Source organism: Cheilinus undulatus, linkage group 14 (genome assembly GCF_018320785.1).
Source record: "Cheilinus undulatus linkage group 14, ASM1832078v1, whole genome shotgun sequence".
Lineage (NCBI taxonomy): Eukaryota > Metazoa > Chordata > Actinopteri > Labriformes > Labridae > Cheilinus > Cheilinus undulatus.
The window spans coordinates 26,048,113-26,075,114 of NC_054878.1; the positions used below are offsets into that span (position 1 = coordinate 26,048,113).

The following is a 27,002-nucleotide window of genomic DNA, read 5'->3' on the forward strand; positions in this document are numbered from 1 at the left end:
CGTTTAATGTTTTCTCAATATTACCACTCATTTATCTTTTTTATGCGATTCGAAAAGCTGCTTTTTCCACGATTCCTTAAGATCTCTGGAAAATTTGCAATAATTGAGGTGTAAAATATGTCAGTTCTGTCTTGTCTCATTTGTTTTGTTCCATCCAAATGGAAACATTTTTATTAGATAGATGTGTTGAGAATTTGGGTTGTGATTTGTCATTTAAGTCACTGGTGGGTCCCAGGGCAGGACCAGATGAGAACCAGTGCTGTAGACACCTCTAAACTAAGTGAAACATGTCCTAATGTTTCCACCAGTGGAGCAGGGCCTTGTCATAAAACACAGTTGGGTTTTTTTTACCATAAAGGGGAAATACACAGGCACACACTAGCATGTAAGGGAGGAGGAGACATTGCTGTTCCTCTGCTCCCTTGCCTGCACCAATCACAGTCACTATGCAGAGCAAAGTCAAGCCAGTAGGCTTAAGAGCACTTTAGCAGTAGACTAATCACTGTATAAACTCTAAGCACATCAGCATTATGAATAAAATTAAACAAAATACAAGACTCCAGTTTAGCTCAGGTGGTAGAGCAGGCACCCATATACAGTCTGGCTGAAGGATCAATTCCCTGTCTTGGTGCTGTTTTGTGCATGCCCCCCTCTCCCCATGTTTCTGTCTTTCTTTAGCTATCCTATCCAGATGACGGCAAAAAAGCACAACAAATAATGCAAAAAAAAAAAAAAAAAAAAAAAAAAAAAAAAAATATATATATATATATATATATATATATATATATATATATATATGTGTGTGTGTGTGTGTGTGTGTGTGTGTTACAGTACCTTTTGACTGTTGGCAGGAGGATAAAAAGAAACACAGACTGTGGGTTTAGCATGCACTTACTAGCTTTAGCTACTGCTAGTCTGCTCAGATCACTGTGAAAAGCACTCCCAAACTTTGGAGCAAGTCTGTTAAAGATATGAATCCAATGTTTAAATCTGCCTTGAAATCAGCAGAGCAGGTATTCATTTTTACATCATTAGACATGATTTTGAGTGGAGGTAGTGACTGAAAAAGAAACCACAGCAGTTTGTTAGGAGGACTTTACCTTTTTATTTAATTGTAATAATATATAACAATATATCACTTTTAATAGTCAGTTTTTACCTTAGTGCAGTGTTTCTCAACTGGTGGGATGGGACCGAAAAGTGGTCAGAGCTGTTTAATTTGGTTGTGAATGTGTCCCTGATAAAAAATTTTTTTTTTAAGTTTTCCTTGATACTGAGGTAATATCTCAGAATCTCTGGAAAATTGCCAAAAATGTACAGGTTATCACAGGGGAATCAATTAAAATGTGTTATTTTTTTCTTTCATAGGCTCTGTTCTATTAAAGGTCCAAGCTGAACCATTTTTTTCATTAAATGAATATGAGTGGTTGAAAACATTCAGATGTTTTAGATCTGTCATTAAAGAGACTGTGTTTCAGCGCACCGGTAGTCAAGTGGTTAAGGCGCATGCCATATACGCAGGCGCAAATCCGGCCCGTGGCACTATTTTCTGCATGTCTCTCCCTGCTCTCCTCCCTGTTTCCAACTCTATCCACTGCCCTATCTAATAAAGGCAAAAAGGCCAAAAATAAATCTTTAAAAAAAAAAAAAAAGACTGTGTTTGGTCCTGAAGCTACACCAGTTGAGAATTATTGTCTGAATGCTTCAGAGCATCAATAGTATTTCAAAGGGATCAAAAACAAGTAAACAGACATGTGCAAAGTATAGCCTAACTGTACTTCATTATACCAATTAAATTTAGTATAATCAGACTTCATCGAGGTATGATTTCAAGCTTTCTTATATAAATAATGCTTATTTTTAGAGCTCTAATTCTTCCCTCATTGATTGTCCGTCTGAACACGACATTTGACGAGAACAGGCAGCTTCAGAGGTTGAACTTTTACAACTTTCAACCATAAAACTAATTTCCTTACTAGTTTTCTGTACAACTAAATCATAGAGAGAAAACGCATCATTCTAAACCAACATGCCAGAGTGTTTTAAAACTGAGTTAAAATTGCACTAAGTTGGGGAGCAGGTGGCCTAGTGGTTAGAGGCACTCCCCATGTACGCGGGCGGCTTGGGTTCGAATCTGGCCTAAGGCCCTTTACTGCATGTCTCTCCCCCACTCTTGACCCTGTTTCCGACTCTATCCACTGTCCTCCTCTATCTAATAAAGGCACAAAAAAGCCCAAAAATAAATCTTAAAAAAAAGAAAAAAAATTGCACGAAGTCACAATGACAGTAAAAAAGTGTTAACATAAAAAAACCCTCTTGCCCTTTTAGACTCCTTTTATGGCTTCATTTAACCTTGCCCCGAACTTTCAGCTGAGTCAGCACTTTGTCTACCTGCAACACACATGAACACAGAAAAACAAAGGAAATATAAAGTGACAAAAATCATTCAAGTTAAGGTGTCCAAAGTCAATATAAATTAAACGTAAAGTAAATTTTGACAGAACGACCCGTTCATAAACGCACAGAAGTGTGACACTGTTAGAGGGCCCGATTTTAAATTGCAATCATTTAATAAAGATATTAATTTTAATTAAGAAAATTAGAAAAATAAAAAATATTCCATTTGTTGCTATTTACTGAACTAGTTATATTTTTGCAGCTGTATGTTTTTCATTCAAAATGACAAAGGTTCAAGTTTGTGTTAAAATAAGGCAAAAACAAGAACAAGAGTCCATTACAAAATCAAATAGAAAGCTTAAAATATTCATAATATGAAATGACAAAATTCAAGTTCTTCTGATTGCAGCATTGACCATATTGCTAACAATGGCAAAAACAACAACAAAATATAATAATAATAAAAATCTTACTCACTGTGATGAACCAGTGAGACTTTGGCCCGTAGTGAATCTGGGACTTGAAATCCATCTTACTAGCTGGAGCCAGTGTGTGGAGGTGAAGATGAGGAACTGATGAGAATGGAGGTACATGAAACCCCATCCTACAAATAAAAGAAAAAAACAACTGAGCAAAAAAATGATTAAAAACAAAAACATTCAAAAACTCATGAAGAAAAGTATTAGAAAAAATGATTCACTGTACCTGACATCATCTGTGTCATTGACTTTATTCTTCTCCAGAGCTTGCCATCCCATTTGAACCATCCTCTCCACTGGTAAGAAAACACACTGGCATCAGTGTAGTCCCATCAATTTATCCATAAAGGAAAATAATTAGAGCTATAAGACCCTTTAGACCCTTAGCTTGAGTTAAAGTACTACAACCACACTGTAAAGATACTTCACTACATGTTAAGTCCAGCATTAAAACCTGACTGTGGAAAAAAGTTTGACACAGTTTTTCCCCATTAGCTTTTCAGTATTACATTAAACATAAATTGTAATTAACTGCTGTGAATGTTTCCCACTGACATATTTTTAGCATTTTTGTTTTTACTGTGAGGCTGTTCAGTTTTCAGAAATGCATCAAAAAAGCTTTCCAATCACATCCTCATACCTCTTAAGAGTGCATTATCATGATCTCATAGAAAAACCTCTATTTACTTTTCAGTAGAGTCAAAGTTTTTTTAAGAGTTAAAATTAAAGCGTTATAACATTAGGATCATTAAAAGATGTGGCTTTAAGGAAAATTTGACCTTACAAGATCAATAATTCAAATATAAGATCAAAAAGTAGAGATGTATTTATTATTTGAATAACACTGATATTAGCAGAGGATGTCAAAAATTACCCACAGATGTGGTTATAATATTTTTGTAATATGATGCAGGGGCAGTATAATAAAGTAGCCAAATAAAGTAGCTAATAAGCATTTTTTGTGTAAACATGCAGCACTCATTGATAGGTACATGTATCTAACACTGAATGGTTTAAAATAGAAGTATAAAGATAATCCAGCAGCCTATACATCAGTGTTTGGTTACAGTGATACTGCTAATAAAATAGTCCAGCCTGCAGGACGTTATATCGGATTGGAGATATTTATTCAAATACAGGAAAAAAATTAAGTGCACTGGTTATTTTTAAAAAGGTGTTACAATTACTATCAAGAAAACAGTCAAGTTGGTAGCACTTTACTGTAGTGGCTCCTAATTACCTAGTAATTCAAACATAGTAATATTAAGGGAGTATTAACCTTGTAACAATGTATAAATTAGCAAGTAATTCCTCATTATATAGTAGCAATTCTCTTGTTATTAAGTGGTATTCTCCACTCATCTGAACCCTTGTAATATTGTGGTAATTCTCTGGTAATTAGGTGGAATTTTACCAGGTTAATTCTAGGAAATAAGATCATAGTTTTCTGTATAAGTTGCCTGATAAGTCCCAGGTGATTTCTTTATTTTGACCCACTAAAAAAAGTGAGGCCTTCCTGAATAATTAGGTAGTGATTTTTAGGATTAGGTGGTCAGAGTGAAATATCACAGTTACAAATATTTCCACCAGGGCTGGGCAATTAATTGCTAATTAGATTAAAACGCAATATGGCCTGCTGCAATTTTCAAATAGCAGAAGTTGAATTTTTCTTTAACTTGAAATGTGTCAAAATACCAGTTTAATAAATAAGTTTTTTCGCAGCGGCAGAGATTTTATGCACATTATGCAAACATTCAAGTGTCAATTCTTTTATAAAGGTTTACAAAAATCCTCCTTTTTGTGTTCGATGCAAAAATAGTCAGCTCATCTGTCTAAAACTGATGAACGCTAGTGTTACTTCACGAAAGCCATACCCCAGCTGCAATCAGCTGGTACCCAGCCTTACCTCCCCCAACCCAGCCGCCTCCTTTGTAGGTTAAACCTTGTTGCACCCCCATATTCAGAATTATGCTGCTATGGATTAGTTGCTTCAGAAATAATTTCATTGTTTGCATGGTCTTATTTATGGAATTATTTATTGCTTGAATTTGTAAAAATAAATACATAATATTAACCCAAGAATAATCGCATATTAAATCAAAACATTTTGGGAAAAAAAAATCACAATTAGATTATTTTTGCAAATTGTTCAGCCCTACTTTCCACAACATTAGCCAGAATTGCTTCATAATTAATATACCACTACTAGGTGTCACTTCAGGGCAGGAGGTGTCTCTGGGCTTACTTGCTTACTTCACCTGGCTGAGCTGGAAGCTTCTTAACTCCAAAAACAACAAAACAACTTATGATATAATCAAAATTATAATATGTGCAAATGATTCAAATCAACCCATGATTCATCACTTTCTCATTAATCAGTTCACATGAGTTTTATCACCTCCACTTTAAGCCTTTATCTTCATTAATTTCACCCTTCATATTCACCCAGTGAAGAAACTGAATGGATTACAGGGTAGCAGTAACAAAGTGTGACTGTTTTAATTATTCTATTATGGAGAAAATAAGACAGGGTGGGCAGACAGATGTGACCCAATCAGAGTGAGGGGGTCCAAACAGGGGATTTTATAAAGAGTATACAATGGGTCTGACTCCAGTGCTCTCATTGACATGTTCCTTATTCACAGGCTGCTGACTCATCAATCTTCACTGAAACACAAACAGAAGTCATACCTTTCTATCAAACAGTGAAAAGGACAAACTCACCTAGAGGAATGTGGTCTGCTTGGAGAGTCTTACAGTTGTCGATATGTGTCCTGGGAATAATGAGGTAATGATGTGTGGCACCGGGCTTAATGTCACGAAAACAGAGCAGTTCATCATCCTGTAATGGTACAGACATGAGGAAGAGGAAGAAAGTGCTCATGGTGTTTTAGTTCACAAACAGGCTGTACTTACGCTGAGCAGGATCTCTGTGTCCGTGTTGTTCTTCGCTATTTCACAAAAAGGACAGTCTCCGCTCCCTGCAGCGTCCTGAGACCCCATCCTTTAAAATGTGTATCCTACGGTAAAGTTTACGGATCATGTCTGGGCGTGTCTGTGCTCAGGACAACCAGCCGATGCCAGAGCTGGTCGACTCAGAACAATGATGCGTTCACTGAAACTGCGGATATATTTCTTATGCTTGATATTCGTAAAGATTTAAAATATGGCGTGCCAAGAAAATCAGGGTACTGTTAATAGTGGGCGATGATGATCGCGGTAACAAACGTGCCTTAAGATGAAAAGGTTAAGTATTGTGACATAACCAGGACTGAAAAATTCAACCAGAAGCCAAATTCAATAACAATATGTAACATGTTAGTGGTTCGAAGGCAGCCTTGTTAAGGCCTTTGGGGCCTCTCGTTTTAATTGTAGGCGTTATCGTTATGGTGGGGCTACTTTGAATAACAGGTGAGTGCTCCTCTTCTCCTCTTTTCAAAACAGTAACAACGATTGTAGAATTTCCTGTATGCAGTAAACCAACATCTCACATGAATCCATGTAGCAGTAGAAAAAATGGCAGAGGAGATATCCACACTCCAATTCAACTGGGCCAAAAGGCCACCAAATCAGTCCTGAAGCTGAGATGACTGCAGGAGTCTATGAAGGTACTGTTGAACAACAGCGCTCACAGCCACGAACGTCCCAAAGGGGGATAAAGGGGAGTTTTCAGGGGACCAGCCAAATTGGGAGGCCGTGGAGCTCAGCAAAATTATCATCTATTGTAAAGTGGCAATAACCATATCTCATGTTTTTATAACCTGAATAATACCCACTCCTTTAAAAGCAAAAAATATATTTTATTTTTATTTATTACTAAGTATGTAGCCTTCTTAAAATTTTAAACCTCTGAAGATGGAATTAAAATGGGTTAAAACTTGCAAGAATGAGTGAAAAAAGGTGGTGAAATCAGATTTCAAAAGTAGCAGAAAAGGGTGAGAGTGGCAAAAATGTGTTAAAGGTGGCGAAAGCTGCTAAAAAAAAATGGTGAATGGGGTTGCAAGTGTCAAAAACAGGTTTTAAGTGTCGAAATGGGTGGAAACGAAGTAATAGTGGTGAAAGCAGGTCAACAGAAGCAACAATAAGCAGAAAGTATTAGTAAAAATGTTTTCAAGTGGTAAAATTGGTTGAAAAAAGCACAAATGGTTGAAAATTGTGCAAACAAGGTGGCATATAATTGTGGGGGAATGGGCAGATGGGTTAAAAAGTGGCACAAATCAATGATTTCAACATCAGAACCCTGTAAAAGCTTGAGACATATTTTTCAGCTCCAAAGTGAGGTTGCTGTTAGCTAGGACGCTAGCACCAATGCTACTGATCCACACATGCATTGATACTATTAATAAATCACAGCTGGGAGGGCTGGTGCACAAAGGTAAATAAAAACAGAAGCAGGTGGTTCTGCCCACTACCATAACTGCAAAAAGAGCACAGGAATCATTCTTCAGAAAAAATATTTTACTCTTAAATATTTCATAAAATTATTAACATTTGCTTCATATCTGACAAAATCTTGCCTGTGCAACATTCATTTAACATGGTGTTCAGTTCATCAAAGGAATTTTCTCAACCATGAAAAGATAAATAATTTTGTATCTATTGAGCTAACATTCATATACAAAAAGCCAACAAAATACAATCCATCCACATTATTTAAATGTGTTTACTACCAGCTCAGTGCCTGTAGGCTGTTTGTTAATACATGAGTCTGTTTGGTTCATTTACACCATTGACTGGTACAGTCTTTACAGTTTGAGCATTGTTATTGTAACTGTCATTATTATTATTATTTTAAAAACTTGGGCTTCCCTCACTCTTAAAGGACATCAGAGTCTGAACGCAGAAACATGGACATTACTGGGAGGCTACCAGTGCTGACTGTCGGCATCATCTTCATGTGGCTCATCCTGGTTAATGTTTTTTACTCCTCTGCTGTTGTCCTGATGCCCACAGTTGTGTGTTTGTGTAACTTGCTCATGTAGAAATGCAGCAGCTTTCTAGACCATCGACTGGTGGATCTTTATCTTTGAGGTGCTTCGTAAGATGCCTTACCTAAAAAGTGAACAAGAATGAGTATGATAGAAAATTAAAAAAAGTCATACAATTTATCACAAAATTGGAATGTTTTAGTCTACAGAACTCACAGTTAAAAAATTATAGGTCCCTGGGATAAACTTATACTCTAAGGACTTTGAGATTTGGCTGGAGGGCGCAAGCACATGGAGATGGAGATGATTGACTGACGTGTAGGGAGGCTGGTGGAACCCCAGCCTGTGGAGGAAAACACATCAATGTTTTAATCTGACAAACAAGTTAAAGCACAACAGAGGAGTGAAAAACTCAGAAAATGACAAATCCTCAGGTTACAACGTATGGTTGAAAATTTAAAGGATCATTATATATGGAAACATTTTATTTATTCGCTATTAGGGGGAAATGTAAAGCTTGATTTCATTGTCATGTAGGGATGAAACAATACCCTCAACTCATGAAATGACACATCACTATATAGGGTTCATAACACAACTTTGCTACAATTTTTATTTTGTCACAATTTTCACATCTTTGCAAAGATATTAGCATATTTCAAAAATGTAAAAAGATATGCAATTAAAGTAAATCTATGAATAAATCACACGTTTTTATTTTGGTTCTTTGACAATAAAAATGCAAAATTATCCTTTTTTTGTTTTCTTTAGAAACGTAAGTAATGCTTTTTTGTTAAGTTACTAATAATTTAAAATCATTCAACTAGGATAGACTCCTTAAGATAAAGAATCTCATCTACAAGAATGTCCTGGCCAGCACTTGCTTTAGCTCCTAATAAAACCAAACACTTCTCACTTCTCAAATAAATACACGCAGCACCCTCTGTTGGTTAAACCAGAATACTACAATAGGCAAATATTTTTGTGACTTTGATTTAAGCGCCCAATTTTTACCTCCGCCAAGGAGGTTATGTGATCAGCAGGGTTTGTTTGTTTGTTAGTTTGTTAGCAACATAACTCAAAAAGTTATGGACGGATTTTGATGAAATTTTCAGGAATTGTCAGAAATGGCATAAAGAAGAACTGATTAGATTTTGGCAGTGATCCGGATCATCGTCTGGATCCAGGAATTTTTTTAAAGGCTTCTGTACTATTGGAAGATAGGGCTAATGGCAGAGGTCTGCGCTCTCCAAGTGCTTTTGTATATTTTTTTATTTATTAAGTCAGATATAGTTACATCCTTACTATCATATCAGGAAAGCAAATGATAAGCCTCACTCAAAGGCAAAAAGGTAAACAGCAAGCTTCAACAGTTATCATTTTTGCCTTTCAGTTCCCACTTGATAATGAGATATTGCTTATTTATTTCATCTGTTATTCTAAAATAAATGTGCTGTTTTACTAGGGATAGGAAGTTACACTTCTCTTTGAAAACAATGGAAATGATTTCAGGAAGTAACTTTGACCAACCAGGCATGTCTTCTTTTTACTCTAAATTATTAAGCACTATGTAGGACTGTCAAATGATTAACGTGCCTTAAATAATGGTAAAAAGACTCGTTTGTGAACAGACCTGCACATTAACTTCACTGTGGAAAAAGGAAGGTGTTATGGATTGAAAAAGAAATAAGAGAACAATAAAAAGGTAAATGTTTGATAAAATAAGGCACAGCTTTTTGGCTTGTCCACTGAGCTGTTTGTGATTTTTTTCTAAGTGCTGAAAGACATTAAGGAGCAGTGGTGGACTTATTTCACATTTTCTTGCAGTTGCTAAGTCTTAACCAAAGAGTACGGTGGAAGTGCAATACAAAATTAAAAAGTCTGAAACACTCTTACAAAGCTTTAAACTAACAAAAAAAAACAAAACATTTTGAAATTTCATAAAACAATTTCACATTAGCAAACACTTGTACAAATGATGAAACAAATGTACAAAAAGTCCAAAGCAAAATCACCAAGCCCCAACCACCCCCAAACAAATTTACAAACAGTATCTTATGGAAAAGAAGTGTAACAAATAGAAGGATCCAAGTTTCAAATTTTGTAAAAAAACTTTCAGACTTTTGTATTGGACTTTTTATGAGTTTGTTTTGTAAAAATTATTTATTTATTTATTTATTTTTGCCATTTGCAAAAGTTTTTTTTTTTTTTTTCGCTAACATCAGTTGGTTTTATGAAATGTAAAAACGTTTTGGTTAATGTAAATCTGTTTCAAGCCTTGTAAAAGTGCTTAAAGTGGAGCTTGCCTACTAACTGAAACAAGAAATGACCCAATAATTACATGTCTGGGACTCCTATTTTTGCTGCCATGGTGTTGAAAAACTGTCAATAAAATTTGATTTCTATGATCATCTATAAATCTGATACCATAACAATCCTGATTTAAGTGATTTCTGATGATCTGATGATTTGTGAACAAACAGATCAGCTGTTGAGACACGTACCTGAAGTCCTTTGGATCAGTGATTCCTTGCTCTTGGAGTACTGCTTTCCCCATCTCAGCCATGTTGTTAACTGTGTAAGACATGAAAAATTATCACTCTGTAAAGACCTGATTAGATCAATCTAAAATACACACTTAGGCAGGCTTAGGTATCACAATATTAACCAGTATTTTCAGCATGTATTCTTATAGTAATCAGTACTAGTTCTTTATAACTGACCGAGGTCGATGTGTCCTCTGTGGAGATAGTGACAGTTGATGATGTGCTGTTTGGGGATAACCAGGTAATGATGAGGAGCTGCAGGGTAAATGTCTTGGAAACACACCAGCTCCTTATTCTGATGGAAGAGGGGATAAAGATTGAAAGTTTGAAAATAATATATGTTCCACTTTATTATGCAGATGTGGTTTTGTTCATTTTTTTCCTATAAAGTCTATATAATTGTCAGTCAGTGGGATTTTTCATTAGTCAACAATTATATTGTAGTCTGGATTTTATTTGACAAAAGTACCAATGACAATGGCATTTTTTTGCAAAATATCTTAAAATGTATTGTTCAAAATTCTAAGCAAAAACAGAGTTTCAAAACACTCAGTAGTTTTTAAAGGACTGAAAAGAGAAATGTAATTTTTTTGGTAATTTTTCTCAAATCAGAGCTATTTCAATAAAACACATCTTTACAGAACAAGTTCCTTTTTAACATGGGAGCTCTTCTTAGATATCACCTCAACAACTATCTCATCCATTGAACTTGTAAGCCCATGTAAAGTTTTTGACTGTATTTCCTTTGAGGATGCCTGAATTGCCTACCACAGCTGCTGTTAAAGGTAAACTGTGTCTGCCCTCATTGAGCTTCCTTTTAAGGATGCTCCACAGGTTCTCAATAGGGTTGAGGTCGGGGATGATGGTGCCACACCATGATTTTTTCTTCCTTTATGCCCATAGACCCAAGGCCTCAGTGGGATTTTTGTAAGATGGGATGATGCATTATATTGCATGAAAATGGTTTTCCTCTGGAAGAACGGTTCTTCTTTTTATACCATGATGGCAGGAAATGGGCAGTTAGGAGCTCCACCTATTTTGCTGAGGTCATTTTGACAACTTCAGGCGCCTTAAAGAGGCCTACCAACAGTCTTAATGAATGAAGACTTTTTTCTCATCATTTCAACTTTTTCTAAGATTGAATTTCAACTTTATTCTCAAAATTTCGATTCTGTACTCGACATTTCAACTTTAATTTCGTCATTTCAATTTTAATCTCAAAGTGCATTATTTTTTCTTGTATCGATGTCTCTAATCCTCCTCAATTCATAAACCACATTATTTTTATTTGTATTGTTTCATAAATAACAACTAATCAATCCAGGGCTGCGTCCGGTGTTCTGGCATATTTTGCTTCCTTGTCAGATTTTGCTACCTATCCCTATGGACTACCCTAACCCTAGCCCTTCCGGGTGTGACGCAATGGCGTAGAGCGCATACCAACGCATGCGCAGATCCACAAAGTAGCAATTTTTGATGGGTAGCAAAAAATGGCAGGACACCGGTCCTAACCGGTAAATGTGACGTCACTTTTTGTACGAACAGTATGACGTCTGCGTTACAGTACAGTATCTGATGTCCGACAAAACAAGTTTAAAAGAATACATATTTTAATTTATCTAAATAAATAAATCAATAAATAAAGCTGGAAACAAAGTAACAATCCCTAGTAAATTTTCCTTCCTTACAGTAGTTAAAGCTCTACATAAAACTGTAATACAGCTCTATATCAGCCTATAGTAATGACATTTAAGCTAACTTAACTTTCGGTTCCCAGCTGTATCCTTAGCTATTAAAAAATTCTCACCTCCTTTATGACTTTCGCTTCTTCGTCTCGACCCTCGGCAATTAAGCAGAAAATACAAGTTTCATATGTTTCCACTAGTTCGTACCACAGAGGTTCGTACCAAGCCATCTTTCAGCTATCAGCATGTTGATCCTCTTCCGTAACTCCCCGTCGTAGTTTCCGAATCTGCTGGGAAATTTGTACATGTTGGAAACACGTCAAAGATCGTCTATGTAGGTGAGGAGAGATCACTCCGTGCTATAATGAAGGTCTTACCGTCTTACCCAAACTGAAAACTGTAAAGAGGAGAATACGGTTAAATTAGCGTCTTTCTGTGGCATTCCTTGGCTCAGATAAGAGGACACAACATTTAAACGATTTCTTAGCATGTAGTAAGATGACGTTAGCTTGTTTGGGATCACAGACACCCATGGACGAAATTTTGATTTCAGAGGTGGGGGGCACAACTGGCTTGAGTACGGGGGGTATGGTCAGTAGACCTCATTTACATAAAACTATACCTAATTTTTTAGTAAAAATAAGCTATAATAAGATATAATAAGATATAAAAATAAGATTATCATCACCCTAATATTTGTCACAATGCTCAATCTCATGACTAACATATCTTTATTCTTTCAACTTCACCTGTGAGCCTCCTTTTTGGAATATGTACACCCCTAAAGATCTGGTGTAAAATTATCAAGTTGGGGACAAATACATGTCCTTTGAACTCTTGAAATGACTTCCCAGTGTGTTTAACTTTTGATGAAAATTCTCTTATTGCAGTCAAATGTAAGAAAAAGAAAAAAAAAACACTGTAGGACTAGAACATCAGTTAAAGGCAAAACTACCATTATTGTCTTTGATTTTATAAATATTGACATCATTCATAGATGATAACATATAATTTTTAAATATTCAAATGTTTTTGCTGACTTTATAAAAGGAAAAAACAGAAATTCCCACAAAATGTCAGGAGGATTTAAATCAGACAAAAAAACATGAACCATTTTTAAACTTGTATATATTCAACATTTATTTAGGCTTAAATGTAGTTGCAATAACAACACAATAAATAGATCCTTAGTGATATATCACAGACCAGCAGTTTGGATTCACATGAAATAATACTCAGGAAGCATTCACAGTTACAACACTGAATAGCTACAGACAACACAGCTCATTTTCACATGAAGCGATAACTGGCATTAGTGAATAGTTTGTATGGCAGCTTTCATAACTGTGGTGTGATACATTTGCAGTATTGAACATTCATGCACTACAAGCCTGCGTCAGATTCACAGGACGTAAATGAACATTTCTTTTCCATGTTAGTAGATCTGAACCTTTAGTTAGTGGCACACCAAAGTGCAAAAACAAATGATCCCTTTTTTGCCATTTTTAAGTGAAACAGAGGCAAACTTTCGGCCTCTTGTAGTGGTGATCGAACGACATTCAGTAACAATTTTACATTGAAGAACTGCTTAATTACACAGATCACTGTACGGCGTTGACAGTCTGTTAATCCTGTAGTGCAAAGTGATGTCATGTTTAACTTTCACTGACTCTGAACTACAAACACAAATGAAATCTTCAGAGATACATTTGCCGACATCTGAGTTCAATACTGACAACAGTTATTTCTAGTGCTTGTTAGGTCCAATCAAAACAGAAATGTTTAACATAACATAACATTTTAATAAAAGCATGACCATAAAAAAATGAGCATTTTTGTAAAAACAATGTAAAAATAAAACTTCTAAAATATTCTATAAAATATGACAAACTCACAACACATAAGAATTAAAATATATAATTTTTGGTCATTTCAAATGTTTCCTGGCTTTTAAACATCTTTTGGATTGTACGCGGGGAATGTAAATCTTACAAAAATGAGGAAATGGAATGGGACATTCTCATTCAGATCATCTAAAACTGAAAATAAAAACAAAGATAGCCTTCAGAGGAGGTGTAACACTCCCATTGTAAACAATTAGAAGATTTCCTGCAGTGAAATTTTCATGGTGGAGGGTTCAAAAATCTCCCCTATAAATTCCCCTTCCTTCAAGTTTAAAAATTCATCATCATAAAAACTACCATCCTTAACTTCTTCAGCACATAATCCTGTACATTCCCAAACATGAATATGCACCGAAACACCTATTGCAATATGGGACACCTTCGTTCACAGTCATGTAAAATCAGCTCTTTTGAGGGGCAACATCAGCAGCTTTACCCCCTTTCTCTCCTCATAAGCTTTTGGTGGTAAGGCAGTCTGCATGCTGGGAAAGCTGGAGGCGTTGTCAGATGTCTAAGGCAGCCAATGAACTGAGAGCAATAGCATTTTCTCAAACAGTAAAGGTGAACCAACCTGCAGATCAAACCCTCTTTCAAAACAGGCCATAGAAGGCTTTCCATTCTGTTTTCAGTCAGCTTTCGTTTCGTGTCATTGTTGGGGTAGCTTGGTTAGCATCTGTGAGGTGCGTAATTAGCTCTGTGCAGGGGCGTCTCAGGAGTGGAGGGTGAGTGTAGAAGTAGCCGTAGCAGATGAAGCTATTCAAAGGTCCAAACCTCCAGACTGTGGATGTTGAAGTCCTGCTGGGCAGAGAGTGGCTGGTTGTTGAAGGTGGCGCATTTAGTGGTGGTGCCTCGGTACAGCTCAGCATCCAGCCACAGACCCAGCTGACCACTGCAGGAGGGGAAATGTTAGCAATCAGAAGTACAAAAACGAACATAAAAGGCTTTCGCTTTCACTTACCCTCCTCCTCCCATCTGCAGAGAATCTGTGTTTCCCTTAACAAAGTAAGAATTCTCCCCCGTCCAGCGGTAAACCTGGAAAAAGCAGCAGATTTGGTTATTTATAAGGTAAAACTCATCCTTAGATCTTATAAGAACTTTAAACAAACAAACCGTTATCTCAGGACAGAAGCTGTAGAGGAAAGTTTCTCCTGTGCCATAGCAGTGTTCACTCACTTTGAATGGATGAGTCGAGAAAGCCCCAAATATCTGTAATAGATGATATTCAACTCAGAAAAAAATCTCATAAACAAGATTAACAGTTTAAGCTTGTGGCTAAAATACCTTTTTCAATTTTCACAGTCATAGTCACTGTTAAACACATTAAAAGCCAAAAAAGATATGTATCTCTGAGAAGGTAGGGCTAAATTGTACATGGATAATGCTTCAAAGCAGTGAAATAAGGATAAAGGTCTTGGGCTGGGATGAAGAGCAGCTCCTAAATCTTAAAAAGGAAACAATTAAATTCACACTGGTAAATTTTTCCATTACATCAGACTGTGTACCCTTTGGAAAAAGAGGTCTTTTTATCAGATGTTATTAACTTTTTCAAAGAGAAGCACTCAGTGCAAAGACCCCAGATTAGGCCTATATGTGCTATTGGTAAGTTACATAACCTTCCTCATGACTCTTGGTTGTCACAGCATCACCTCCTTCAACAGACTCAGGCTTTATACATGCAAGCTCCAGATAGTGACAATGAAGATACTACCTACATAGCTTACAGCATGGCCCTCACTAAGAAAATGCAACTATTCCTGATGCCAAGATTTGACAAGAGGCGAACACCAAAGAAAACAGAAAGGCAGAGAAAAGTTAAGGGGGAGCTTAGAAAGCATTACCCTTGGTAATACTAATCCTGTGTTTGCTTTTTTCACAGTAAATATCCCTCCAGACTTGTTTGTAGTGATGGGAATTGTGGCCCTTTAAGAGATCCTAATAATTTGGCTTTGCTCAGTTTTAAAAACCAGTCTTTCTGCTCCTAAATGTCTTTTCATTTGGTTTCATTTTAGTTATTTTATGCCTATTTAACAACAAATAAATGGGAAAAACATCTCCCATTGTTCACAGACAAGAGCAGGCTCTTAGAACCGGCTCAGTTGTTAATGACACGTCATTATTTGCTTGTCACTTGTCATCTTGAATTAAGTTGTCATATCAATCTACAAGCCCACAAGGCTTATTTGCTAAATAGTACTTTGATGTTTCATTTAAAGTTATGTTTATGAAAAAATGAGGAAGAAAGGCTATCAAATAGGTTCCAGTAACCCCTTCATTCACCATTACTATCCCTGTCACATGGGAAGTGAAGAATCTTCGACCAATACACAGACTGCAGTGTGTATAGTTCCAACATTTTCGGATACTTGGTACCCCAGCAGAAGGAAGCCAAAAATCAGGACAGCACAGATTAGTTATTTTGGTAACTTTCCCAACTTTTGGCAGTGAAAACAAAATAACTGATAGCGTTAGGCCCAATTATACCATCTTTTGTGATTTCCATACAGTATTACCTGGTAGTCCATGTCTTTGATGACCAGCAGCACAGGACTGTCCACCTCTGCCAGGCTTCTGTACAGGGTCTTCAGGCTGGTCCCGTGTCTCACTGTGCTGTAGGCCAGTCTCCATGGATAACCCTGCACACGGGCTGGCAGGCGACAGGCAAGCTAAACCAAAACACACAAAAGATTAAGAGAGGTACAGATAGGAGCTTTAAACTGTTTCCCTGTCAGTTTGTGGTTAGGAGCCAACTTATTGTCACCTTTTCGATGTGTGTGTCCTGCAGCAGATCGCTCGTGTCACTGAGCATGGGCAGAGCATCCACAGACAAGTCCCCGTCACAGCTGCCAAAACTCTGCCTGCGCTTTGCCTCATCAATGGTGATGATCTAGGAGCGAAACAAGTGAGTCAAAATTAAAGATAAATTCACAACACAAACATTTAATCGTCAGTGCATAAAGTCTTATGATAGAGCTCACCTCCCAGCTGCAGGATGCAGGGTCACTGAAGAAGTTATCAATCATGTCCAGCTCATCTTTTTCGACCACGACAAAACCCTGCTCTCGAGCTTCCTTCCCGTAAACATCTGGAGACCACTGGACAAAAAACGCATACAGATGGTCCACCCTGGAACACACACCATCACAGACGGTTTATGGATGTTCTATTACTGAACACTGCTCCATTTATATTACCTAGCTACAGATAACAGTCTTTTAAACTCACATTTGTGGTGATTTTTTTTAACTTTAAAGCACATTTTCATATGCCTGTGTACATTTTGTGTAATCTTAGAGGTTCACAGAGAAGCATGGAGGGCTGTGATGATGTTTAGTTCAGCTCAGGGACTGGGTTGTTTTTCATGTAACATTAATTTGACATTGTGTTTAGCTGATGAGAGATCCTCAGAGGAATGCTCTCTCAGTCTGCTTTGTATGACTACTGCATCACAAAATGACCAAGTTTAATTCGATTTATGTGTAAATTTCTTGTTGTCAGGTTTTGAGCCTGCTAAATAAGACACAAAAATAACAGCGTATATTCTTAAAAATTTCACATTACATTGTAAAAACTAGTGACTGCATAGGAAAATCTTCTAATCCTCCCTAATCTCCTAATGTTTTTTACGCTTTGCTGGCTATGCAGTGTCTCTACGTTTTTTTTAAGAAGTGAATCTAGAGCTGTGGAGATGCACTCTGGCTGTGTCTGAAATCATTCCCTATTCACTATATAGTGCACAAATAGTAAATATGCCACTTTGTAGTGGTGTCCGAATTCTGAGTGAGCATTGTTATACACGATAAAGTCCACTCATTCTATCCCACAATGCATTGTGAAAAGAAGTGAACAACCGATGGGCACTACCCCAGCAATATTTACCATCATGCAACATGGTTGCTGCTTTTAAAAAATGACAGATGAACAAGAGGAGCACAGAAACAAGGATCAGTACATTTTTTAAAAGTATTTAATCTGTAAGAAAGTGTTTATGGTTCAAAATGAAGTGACTTTTCCCCACTATGATGATTAAAAGACATGAAACCATCATCTTTATGCAAAAGTAAGTGAAAATATACAAAAATACTTGACTATTTTGCCACAAAAGTCCCAACATTTTGTATCTATTATTTTAATCTTTTCTGAAAATACATTACATATAGCGTCAGTTCTCAGTGAAATTCAAATTTCGATCCTCAGCTGTTGTCATGAAAAATCTACGAGCCGTTGTTGCTCAATGTTTTAATGGTGAGACGGTGATGACATTGCTGTCCGCAAACAGAGTAGTGTCCAAAATCACCTTTGTGCGTTAAAAATGAGTCCACTCTATACTGCTCATTATAGAGTGGATAGGGAGTAGGGAATGAGTGTGTGGTTTCAGACAGCCTCTGTCTTTAGCCGTAGTTAATTCATAAAGACAGTACAACTTTACCTTAAATGACATCACTTGAGACAGTTTATCAGACCTCAAAGAGCTTGCTCTGGAGGCCCTGAAAGTAAACCATTTTAATGCTTTTTCCAAGGGAAAAACATCTTCTTGATACAAAAGGATACTGGACGTTCCAAGAATCTATCGATCTACACTGTGTGGACAAAATTATTTGGCCACACCTGTAAATGATTGAATTCGGGTGTCTGAATCAGACCCGTTACAGGTGTATAAAATCAAGCACATAGCCATGCAGTGTACATTTGTGATATAACACTGGTCGTTTATCGCCATTTCGGCACAAGAGCAACTAAGCAGAAGACCATGTAAAACCAGAGCGGGTCAACGACTGCTGAAGCACATGACATGTAAAAGTTGCCAATGCCCTGCTGATTCCTTAATTGCGGTACTATCATTTAAAAAATCTTTATTTAGGGAAAGGTCAAAGGCATTTTACAGGTCAACAACCATGTTTTAAAGTGCAACAAAAACATTAAAATATGTTTGTATGTGGCATAGATCTTAAAAAATATTTTTTTCCCACAATATTCCCATTTTTCTTTCTTTTTTTGTTTGAATTTTTAAAATGTTTTTACTTAATAACAATACACAGTCTACAGAGGATTGTGTAGTAATGTTAATTTACATTTGAGTGTAGAGAGACAGTTCAACTTGTTTTTCCATTTACCAAAAGCTGCTATCAAATTCACCAGTGTGTTTGTGCTATTTAAACAGTGTGCTTGTGATTATGATGTAATGTTTCTTTCCAGGTATGTGTGTTTTTTGAAGTCTTTGCCCTTTTAGATTCCATCCATTCCTTAAAGTAATGGAAACGGTGTCTTTAAAAGAACTTGTAGTATTCAAAGTACTGAAGCATCAGCATTTCAGTTAAGCTTTTTTACATGGATGTTTCTTAATGTTTATCTTTTTAATCTTTATTTCACTCATTTACAATTATGCTGAGATGCAAAAATGTACAATTAAAACAAACCAAACAAGGATGATAATCAGTAAAAACAACTACACACTGTGGGGGAGTGGTTTAAGATCACTGTCTTAAATTACAGAAGAGAAACAAGAGCTCAGAGTGAACCTGTAGGACTAAAGGTGTAAAGTATGCACATTCAGGGATTGTAGGGTTTGTATTCATATGTTAATAAAAACTCAGCTATCATCTTACCTCTCCTGTGGAACAGCAAACCAGTACTCTGGCTGTTTACCCCGCCCTCCAAATGAGTGGGCGGGACTTGAAGTCATCCCAGAGGCAAAGGACTTCCTCATTGGCTTTCCCACTTTAAAGCAGAGGAACATTGGAGGGTTTTTACTTTTCTCTTCAGATGACAGAAGCATGTCTGTAGATAAAGAAGAATGTTGTCAGTACTCAATCACAATAACTGCACAATAACTTTAGTCCTACTTTTATCATAATTTATTATTCCTGCCTTCTATTGGAGCCTGCATCCTTTCAAGCAGCCATGACTTCACTTCTGCCTCGTAGCTTTTCTTGCGTCTCTCCTCCTCGCTGACTTCAGCACCCTCTGCTGGTCCATCTGGGCTTTGTCTTCTCTCACAAACCTCTGCAGCCTCGCCCAGACTCGACATTCTCTTTTGGTCCATCGGTGCAGAGATTAGTTTATCATGTGCACCATTTAGCAGCACTTCGGTCCCTTTAGGTGTCTTTTCTTTGGTTTCAGTTACCTCCAGTGGGTCACCCTGATTCTCAGTCTCTAAAAAGGACTGTATCAACTCACCATCCTCTACAGAGCTGTTTTGAGCTACGCCCTCATCCTCTTCATCATCTAACTTCCCTTTAGTTTGACAAAGCCTTGGTTTGTCCTGAGTTTCTCCCTGGTCTGGGCGACTCAGCCCCAGTTCCTGCAGGTCTGTGTTAACAATGACGGGGGTTTTTGAGGACGTCCCCTCAGAGTCTTCAGTGCTGCCGTTAACAGTCGGCTCCAAGTCTGTGAAGCCTTCGTCTGATGGAGATTTCTCTGCCTGTTCGCTCTCTGTGCTCACTTGAAAGAGAAACAAAAAGAGACGTAATTATTAACAGATGAGGTGCCTCTTTAGATCACTAAAACTGTTTAAAAATGCCCCAGATTCTCTCCCATTAGACCAGACCAACTGTAAAATCAAAGAAAAGTATTTGATTTGTTTCTTACAGGAAATCATGAAGGAAACTGCCCAAACCCCTGCCAAAGTCAGACGGTGTTTTCTTCTCTATTATGTAAAGTAAATATAAAATATCATAACTAAGAGAATTTATTTTATTTTATTTAACCTTCATTTAGCCAGGTAAGTCCCATTGAGATCAACGGTCTCTGTTTCAAGGGAGACCTGACCAAGAATGGCAGCAATGCATAGAATTTGTTTATAGCCACAAGAAAGGTGACAGGACGTTACCAGTTTCAGAGAGGGTGGATTCAATGTCATCCAACACAATTGGTCGCTTTTTATCAACAGCCTCGTAACGACTGAAAGGGTTCAGGTCTCGCTCTGATGGCAGTTGCTCCCACTCGCCGGGCCTGTACACAGGACACAAATCCTGGGGTACATCTCTGTGGGATCAGCGGGCACCACACAAACGGCACCGCACACGAGGATGAAAATGAAAGGGAAAAAAACAGAACAAAGAAAAAGGACCAACAGAAATTATACATGACCACAAAAATACAAAACTGAAAAAACAACTTAAAGTGAATGATGTAAAGATGAATTAAAAGAGAAGAATCAACAAAAGACCAATCAAGAAGCCAAAAGAAAAGAAAACTAGAACAAGAGGAATCCAAGACTCAGAAATAGATGAGATCCAGCAGACAAAAAGGCACTTCATGAATAAATGAAACAAAAGTATGCAGCAGAGGTCCTGAAAATAAAAAGACCTTAGTACACACAGTTTTACTGCTAACAGAAGAAGAGCAGTAGGAACTGGAGAGAGGAAGAAGAGGGGAGGAAGAAAGACGAGAAGTTAGAAAACAAGGGAAATCCTTTAAGCAAGACGGCCGGGAGTTCTTACGATGGCAGAGCATCTTTGAGTTTCATGCGGGACACATCGTCGTACAGTGCCACAGAGATCACCTCCTCCATGGGGCAGATCAGGCCATACTCCTCACAGCCATGCTCGATCACAAGGGGGTCGGACTTGTGGGGATCAAACATGATGTTGTTCGGGGTCACAATCAGGACTCCTCCCACTACTCCCTGAAACAACAAAACAAACATGCTGAGGAAGAGAGGGAGCACTAAATACAGATAAAAACACACTAAACACCATGTTGGTACCTACATTTTAAGAGTTAAATAGATTATTAAGACCTAGTAACTTCACCTTCATAAAAGGTTTATATTTATTTATACGTTTGGAAAAAAAACAAACAAAAACAACTTAATATTGCCTATTTCATCTTTCAAAGAATGACAAAGCTGTTACCTGTCTACACAAAGAATTTAAAAGTCAGTCAATCCTCTAAAGAACCAATGAATCTCTAGCTTTAGCATATGTTCCTGGCTTCTTACCATGCCATCTGTGAAATATTTGCAGCTCATCTTGATGAATTTAACAGTAGCTGGGCTCTCGTCCTCTGAGTGTGGGGAGAGCTCACGTCTGATGGAGTTTGCTGAGGTGTTGTTTGAAATGCCATCCTGAGGAAAAGATAATACACACAGCTGAATGTGATGCATTCATAAAGGAAATGGGTAAAAGTGGCTGTGTCTTTGTCTTTTAAAAAGACTTTTGACTGACAAAAACATTAATTTATGTCTAAAAAATCTGATTATGCACATGAATCTGTAATTCATCAAAAAAGTAGCAGGGTTTGAAACCAGGGAGAAAAACACAGGGCATTCACAGCATTTCAGTCATGCATTTACTAAGATAAATGCCTCATAGTGTTTTCTAGTGAAAGTGATTATTTCCTGTTTCTTTAAGCACGCAGTAAGTAAATTTTGCCACCAGGGGACTCTCAGTAAACAATAACAAAGGATGATGAGTAGAGACATGCTGCTCAGCTCTACTGTTTACTTCTTAGTGTTAACTAAGGACGCTGTTCAGTAAAAACTGAACTCCATACACTTCATTTTCTAAACAACAAACCACAATTATCATTTCATGGAAGAATTTCACATAATGAGGGAGAAAATGGTTAAAAGGTCTCATGTAACAGCTTTTCTCCCTCACACACTTTAATTAACAATTTTTCATTAAAAAATCAGCTTTATCCTACCAATCCTACCAATGTAACCAGTATAAAATGATCATGACTACAAGTGAAGCTGCAACAATCACCCACTGCTTGCAATGCTGTTGCAATCACATGTCCGTTTGGGGTAAGGAAGTGGGGGACAGCCATTAAGAATGAATGGGAACAGAGGAAAATTAGTACTTTACAGCTCTAAATGGACCTCTACGCTGCAATTATCAGAAAATCTCTACATACATTAAAGTACAATCGCTACACTCAAAAAAGTGTTTTTTTTAATCACAGTTTAACAGATTTACCTGGCGTGGAGGGGAACAATAAAATTAGCTCAAGAATAAAGAATGCCTTTATTTTCGACAGTGCTGAGCAGCATGTCTCTACCAACCTGAACAACTTGAAAATGTCTAATGGGGCTACCGCATTGGGGTCAGACGACTGGAGGACTGAAACAAAAGACTAAGGTCTGACAAAGGCTGGTTCATAGGTTTTCAGCTTTTTTTTAAATGTTTGTGACTGTTTTGAATAAAATCGGCCAACTTGAGACAATAACCTCTTTAAGATATGTGTCCCTAAATGGCTCCTGTAAACCCCTGTTAATGCCATGTAGTCCAAGCAACAATAATGGGTCCTTTCATACTTACATGTGATGCTTTCTCTGATGAGCCATTAGTGAGGAAAGGATCAGCTGAACTCGGAGACTTCAAGTCAGTTTCTGTCTGGTTTACATCAGGGACAAACAGCTTCTGTTGTATTAGAGATAAACAAACAGTGAAGAGTCAGTCAGAGGAAAGACAAAGCAGACGGTTGTTTGAGGGTCGAGGTTCTCACCTGACCGGTGTAAACACTGCGTGAGAAGAGCTTGTTGAGCTGGACCAGTTTGTTTGGGGTGATGTTGAACTTGAGTGCAATGCTGTTAAGGGAATCATCGGGTCCAACCTGTAAGAAGAAAAGACACTCGGTGAAAAGTGTATCCAAAGCCGTTTGGGAAAAGGCTCTCAAATTACAGCATGATATAAAAGAGGGATGGCGATTTCTGAGTAAGTGATTATATGATACAATACTACTATACTGATGTGGACTGGAACAGTACTATATGATACAAAGTAGAGCCCGACTGATACGGGATTTTTGGGGCCGATGCCGATATGATATTGGGGGATAAAAAAAAGCTGATATCTGATATAAATGTATGAAATAAGAACATTGATGTATACAGGATATATACAGTACATGAACACAAATGTGGACATGTGAATTAACAGTTGCATTTATCTTTGTTTATTTCACAAAGATGAAACTTAGACAACGTTAAAATGCTGTATAATAGTCTTATATTGTGGCTGTGGACCATATTAGACAGGAAAATGATAAATGGAGAGCCATATTTACATCGTTGTGGCAAATATGCACACAGAATGTTTATAATGTGTTTCTTGATAATTATGAGGAAGGCCACAAGCTTAAATGCGCCTGTTTTATAAAGTTGTTCTCTAAAGATCTATTAGTGAAACTTTCTGTCTCAACACTGGTAGAATATGTCACTGGAAAGATAAACACCGTATGAATGCTTTTCTGGTTTGTTTCCTTTCAAAGTAAAAGCCTGGCTTAGCATTTCTATAGAGAAACTCTGTTCACTTGTACAAAATGCTTTTATTTTGAATAGTTCCTGTCAAACTTCCGCTGTAGACTGAATCAAGTCGTTTTTAGGGGGGTTTATTGAGGTAAAACTTATGAAGAAGGACAGGGCTTTGAGAGCAGGGAGATGCGGCTGGCACACAGAAAACTCGTGCCCTGTGTGAAAGCAGCACCGGCAGGAACCGGAGCTGACACGTGCAGCGCATGCAAGCAGCAAAACACACTCCCAGTCTGAAATGGGCAGCTGAGTGAGTCCGACTGCAGCAGGTACTGCTGCGCGAGGACTGGGCTGCCTGTGAGTGCTTAGGGAGGGGGAGGGGCTCATGGCAGCACCCGCTGCTCACTGAGAAGAGCAACAATAATATGTGCTTTCACGTCAAACTCTCCAAAACTCTCCAGTAACACCAGAAAAAGTTGCTAGATTTGTCGCTAGGCGCTTTTTTGAAAAAGAGTTGCTAAAGGTTTCTGAAAACTTGCTAAATATAGCGACAAAGTCGCTAAGTTGGCAACACTGAGTGGGGGAGAGCTGCTGCTGCACTCGCTCATGTCTGAGGGCTAGGGCCAGGCACTCGGGCTGAGTTCACCAGGGACACACACAGAGCGACAGAATCCCCACACAGCAAAAAAAAAAAAAAAAAAAAAAAAATTAATATATCGGCTACATTTTGGCCGATGTTGATTAATCTGTGATATGCTATAATCGGCCTGATTAATCGGCCCGCTGATCAATCGGTCGGGCTCTAATACAAAGTGATGTGATATGATAATAATCAAATTTGCTTTGGAGAAAATAATTTTCAACTTCTGGAATAACACTGTTGAGCTCTGTAAATACACAATTATTAGCCTTTAACAGTGAGATCAAACCCTATCCCAGACTACAGCTAGTCACAAAAGGGTGACTGAGATACTACTGCTAAATATTTCTGGGGTCATCATGTTGTCCATCACCCAGTCTGATGCTATTTTCTTGACAAATAAAAATATGAAGCACACTGAACTAATGAAAAGACAATGCTACGCTATGGATACTATCAAGCCAAGCTTTGGATTAATCTGCAACTGGAATACGTTAAAAATGGTGGTGCATTTGTTTTTTATGATAAAACAGAATTCAGTTACACAATTATAATTCCAGAAGTGTCTTGTAAAGGTGTTTGACTGTTCCAGTGTGCACACAATGTATGCAGGTGTCATACACACAGTAAGAGAAGCAGCATGACTTCCATATTTTGAGCTAGGAAAACCTGTACAGTCTGGGCGAAAGTATTGGCACTCCTGGAATTTTTCCAGAAAATACACCATTTCTCTCAGAAATTGTTGCAATTACAAATGTTTTTGGTATACACTTGTTTACCTCCTTTATGTGCATTGGAACAACACAAAAAACAGAAGAAAAAGCCAAAATTGACATAATTTTACACAAAACTCAAAAAATGGACCAGACAAAATTGTTGGCACCCTTTTAAAACTGTAGGTAAATCATTTTATTTCAAGCATGTGATGCTCATTTGAACTCACCTGTGGCAGTAACAGGTGCTGGCAATCTAGAAATCACACCTGAAGCCAGTTAGAATGTATAAAAGTTGACTCAACCTTTGTGTTGTGTGCCTGTGTCTGTCACACCAAGCATGGAGAAAAGAAAGAAAAGCCCAGAATTGTCTGAGGACTTAAGAAGCAAAATTGTGGAAAAATATGAACAGTCTCAAGGTTACAAGACCTTCACCTGTTTTTGTGTTGTTCCAATACACATAGAGGAAATAAACATGTGTATACGAAGAACATTTGCAACTGCAAAAGTTCCTAGGAGAAATGTGGTATTTTCTGGAAAAATTCCAGGGGTGCCAATAATTTTGTCCATGACTGTATTATGGCAAAAGAACTTCTGTTAAGATTCACCTTATGCATTTTAAGAGGGTCACAGTGAGGAGTCGTGAAATGATGACAAAGTGAGTGAAGTTTGCAAGGAAATCTGCTTCAAGTGCTGTATTTTTTAAATGTTTGGCACCAGTGATTTGATTATTGGATCACATAAATCAGGTATATTGCTGTGCTGAAATTTTGTCTCACTCCTGGAGCAATGTCGAACCAAACAGCTAATAAATCAGTGTGTTAAAGCAGTTGTTTTTACTTACAATGAACTCCACAGTCCCTGGTGGCCTCTTCTTCTCCCTCTTTGTCTGAACGTTACTCTTAAGGACATCATCTGTAAGAGAATGACAGAAAACACAAGTATAGTGATGAGAGATGAAAATACAGTCTGTTCTCGTCCATATGAAGCTTTCTACCTTGTAAAGGTATAAAATCCCTGTAATGCAGCATTTTCATTTTTCCATAAAAACGGTAAAAATAAAAGAGCTGAAATGAAAGACAGCCCTCTACATATCCTTTGTGTAATTGCCTTTTGAGTCAGTACCAGTGCTTGTGTGTCCCCTGCCTATCCAGCCTTAAACACTGTCCCACACATGCTGAAGCAGTTATCATAAAACACACAAACAATTTGACCCTTGTCATACACAAAGGCAACAGTCAGCACTTTCTTCTGGCCAAGAGCACAGAAGCTATTAGCCTGCTACCACTCCCAGACTGCATAATTACACCGTTGCCTCCTCCATGGAAACAGAGGGCATGACTAAGCATTGGGCAGGCTGACTCCAGCTGCATCAAAGACAACACCACACTGTCACTTTTTACAACATTGTCACTTATTTACTACATTTAAGCTGAGCTGGGGCTGTTAGCTGAAAGCGCATTCAGCCTTAGGAGTCATGTTTGGTATCAACTACACTGCAAAACATCACATGTA

At 37.6% G+C, this 27,002-nt stretch overlaps 3 protein-coding genes across 9 annotated transcripts in view; all 3 read right to left on the reverse strand.

Moving 5' to 3' along the window:
* Nucleotides 1–863: 863 nt before the first annotated feature.
* Nucleotides 864–5,934, reverse strand: LOC121521654 (histidine triad nucleotide-binding protein 3-like). 2 transcript variants are annotated; one of them, XM_041805779.1, is made up of 5 exons: nt 5,793–5,934; nt 5,601–5,718; nt 3,103–3,172; nt 2,875–3,001; nt 864–2,391 (listed from the first exon to the last, which is right to left on the reverse strand). In XM_041805779.1, exons 1-5 carry the CDS (start codon nt 5,877–5,879, stop codon nt 2,344–2,346), a joined length of 450 nt encoding a protein of 149 aa, XP_041661713.1. In that variant the 5' UTR covers nt 5,880–5,934; the 3' UTR covers nt 864–2,343. The 2 variants fall into 2 exon arrangements, with proteins under 2 accessions (XP_041661713.1, XP_041661714.1); XM_041805780.1 differs by having other exon boundaries at nt 2,871–3,001.
* A 1,392-nt stretch (nt 5,935–7,326) lies between these two features.
* On the reverse strand, nt 7,327–12,325 carry LOC121521584 (histidine triad nucleotide-binding protein 3-like). Its single transcript, XM_041805683.1, has 5 exons — nt 12,158–12,325; nt 10,528–10,645; nt 10,309–10,378; nt 8,021–8,147; nt 7,327–7,928 (listed from the first exon to the last, which is right to left on the reverse strand). Exons 1-5 carry the CDS (start codon nt 12,263–12,265, stop codon nt 7,851–7,853), a joined length of 501 nt encoding a protein of 166 aa, XP_041661617.1. The 5' UTR covers nt 12,266–12,325; the 3' UTR covers nt 7,327–7,850.
* An 841-nt stretch (nt 12,326–13,166) lies between these two features.
* The window catches only part of LOC121521535 (nuclear receptor coactivator 7), a 31,175-nt gene continuing 17,339 nt past the window's right edge, over nt 13,167–27,002 (reverse strand). For 5 of the 6 annotated variants that reach the window (XM_041805609.1, XM_041805608.1, XM_041805606.1 and 2 more), the window contains exons 4-17: nt 26,332–26,402; nt 23,390–23,497; nt 23,203–23,304; nt 21,879–22,004; nt 21,379–21,563; nt 20,766–20,920; nt 19,805–20,377; nt 19,543–19,714; nt 16,915–17,062; nt 16,698–16,823; nt 16,450–16,602; nt 15,050–15,145; nt 14,898–14,971; nt 13,167–14,828 (exon numbers count right to left, since the gene is read on the reverse strand). In XM_041805609.1, coding sequence (XP_041661543.1) covers nt 14,693–14,828; nt 14,898–14,971; nt 15,050–15,145; nt 16,450–16,602; nt 16,698–16,823; nt 16,915–17,062; nt 19,543–19,714; nt 19,805–20,377; nt 20,766–20,920; nt 21,379–21,563; nt 21,879–22,004; nt 23,203–23,304; nt 23,390–23,497; nt 26,332–26,402 — 2,225 coding nt within the window. In that variant the 3' untranslated portion in view covers nt 13,167–14,692. The remainder of the gene's footprint in view (nt 14,829–14,897; nt 14,972–15,049; nt 15,146–16,449; nt 16,603–16,697; nt 16,824–16,914; nt 17,063–19,542; nt 19,715–19,804; nt 20,378–20,765; nt 20,921–21,378; nt 21,564–21,878; nt 22,005–23,202; nt 23,305–23,389; nt 23,498–26,331; nt 26,403–27,002) is intronic. The other variant, XM_041805610.1, reaches the window with a different exon arrangement.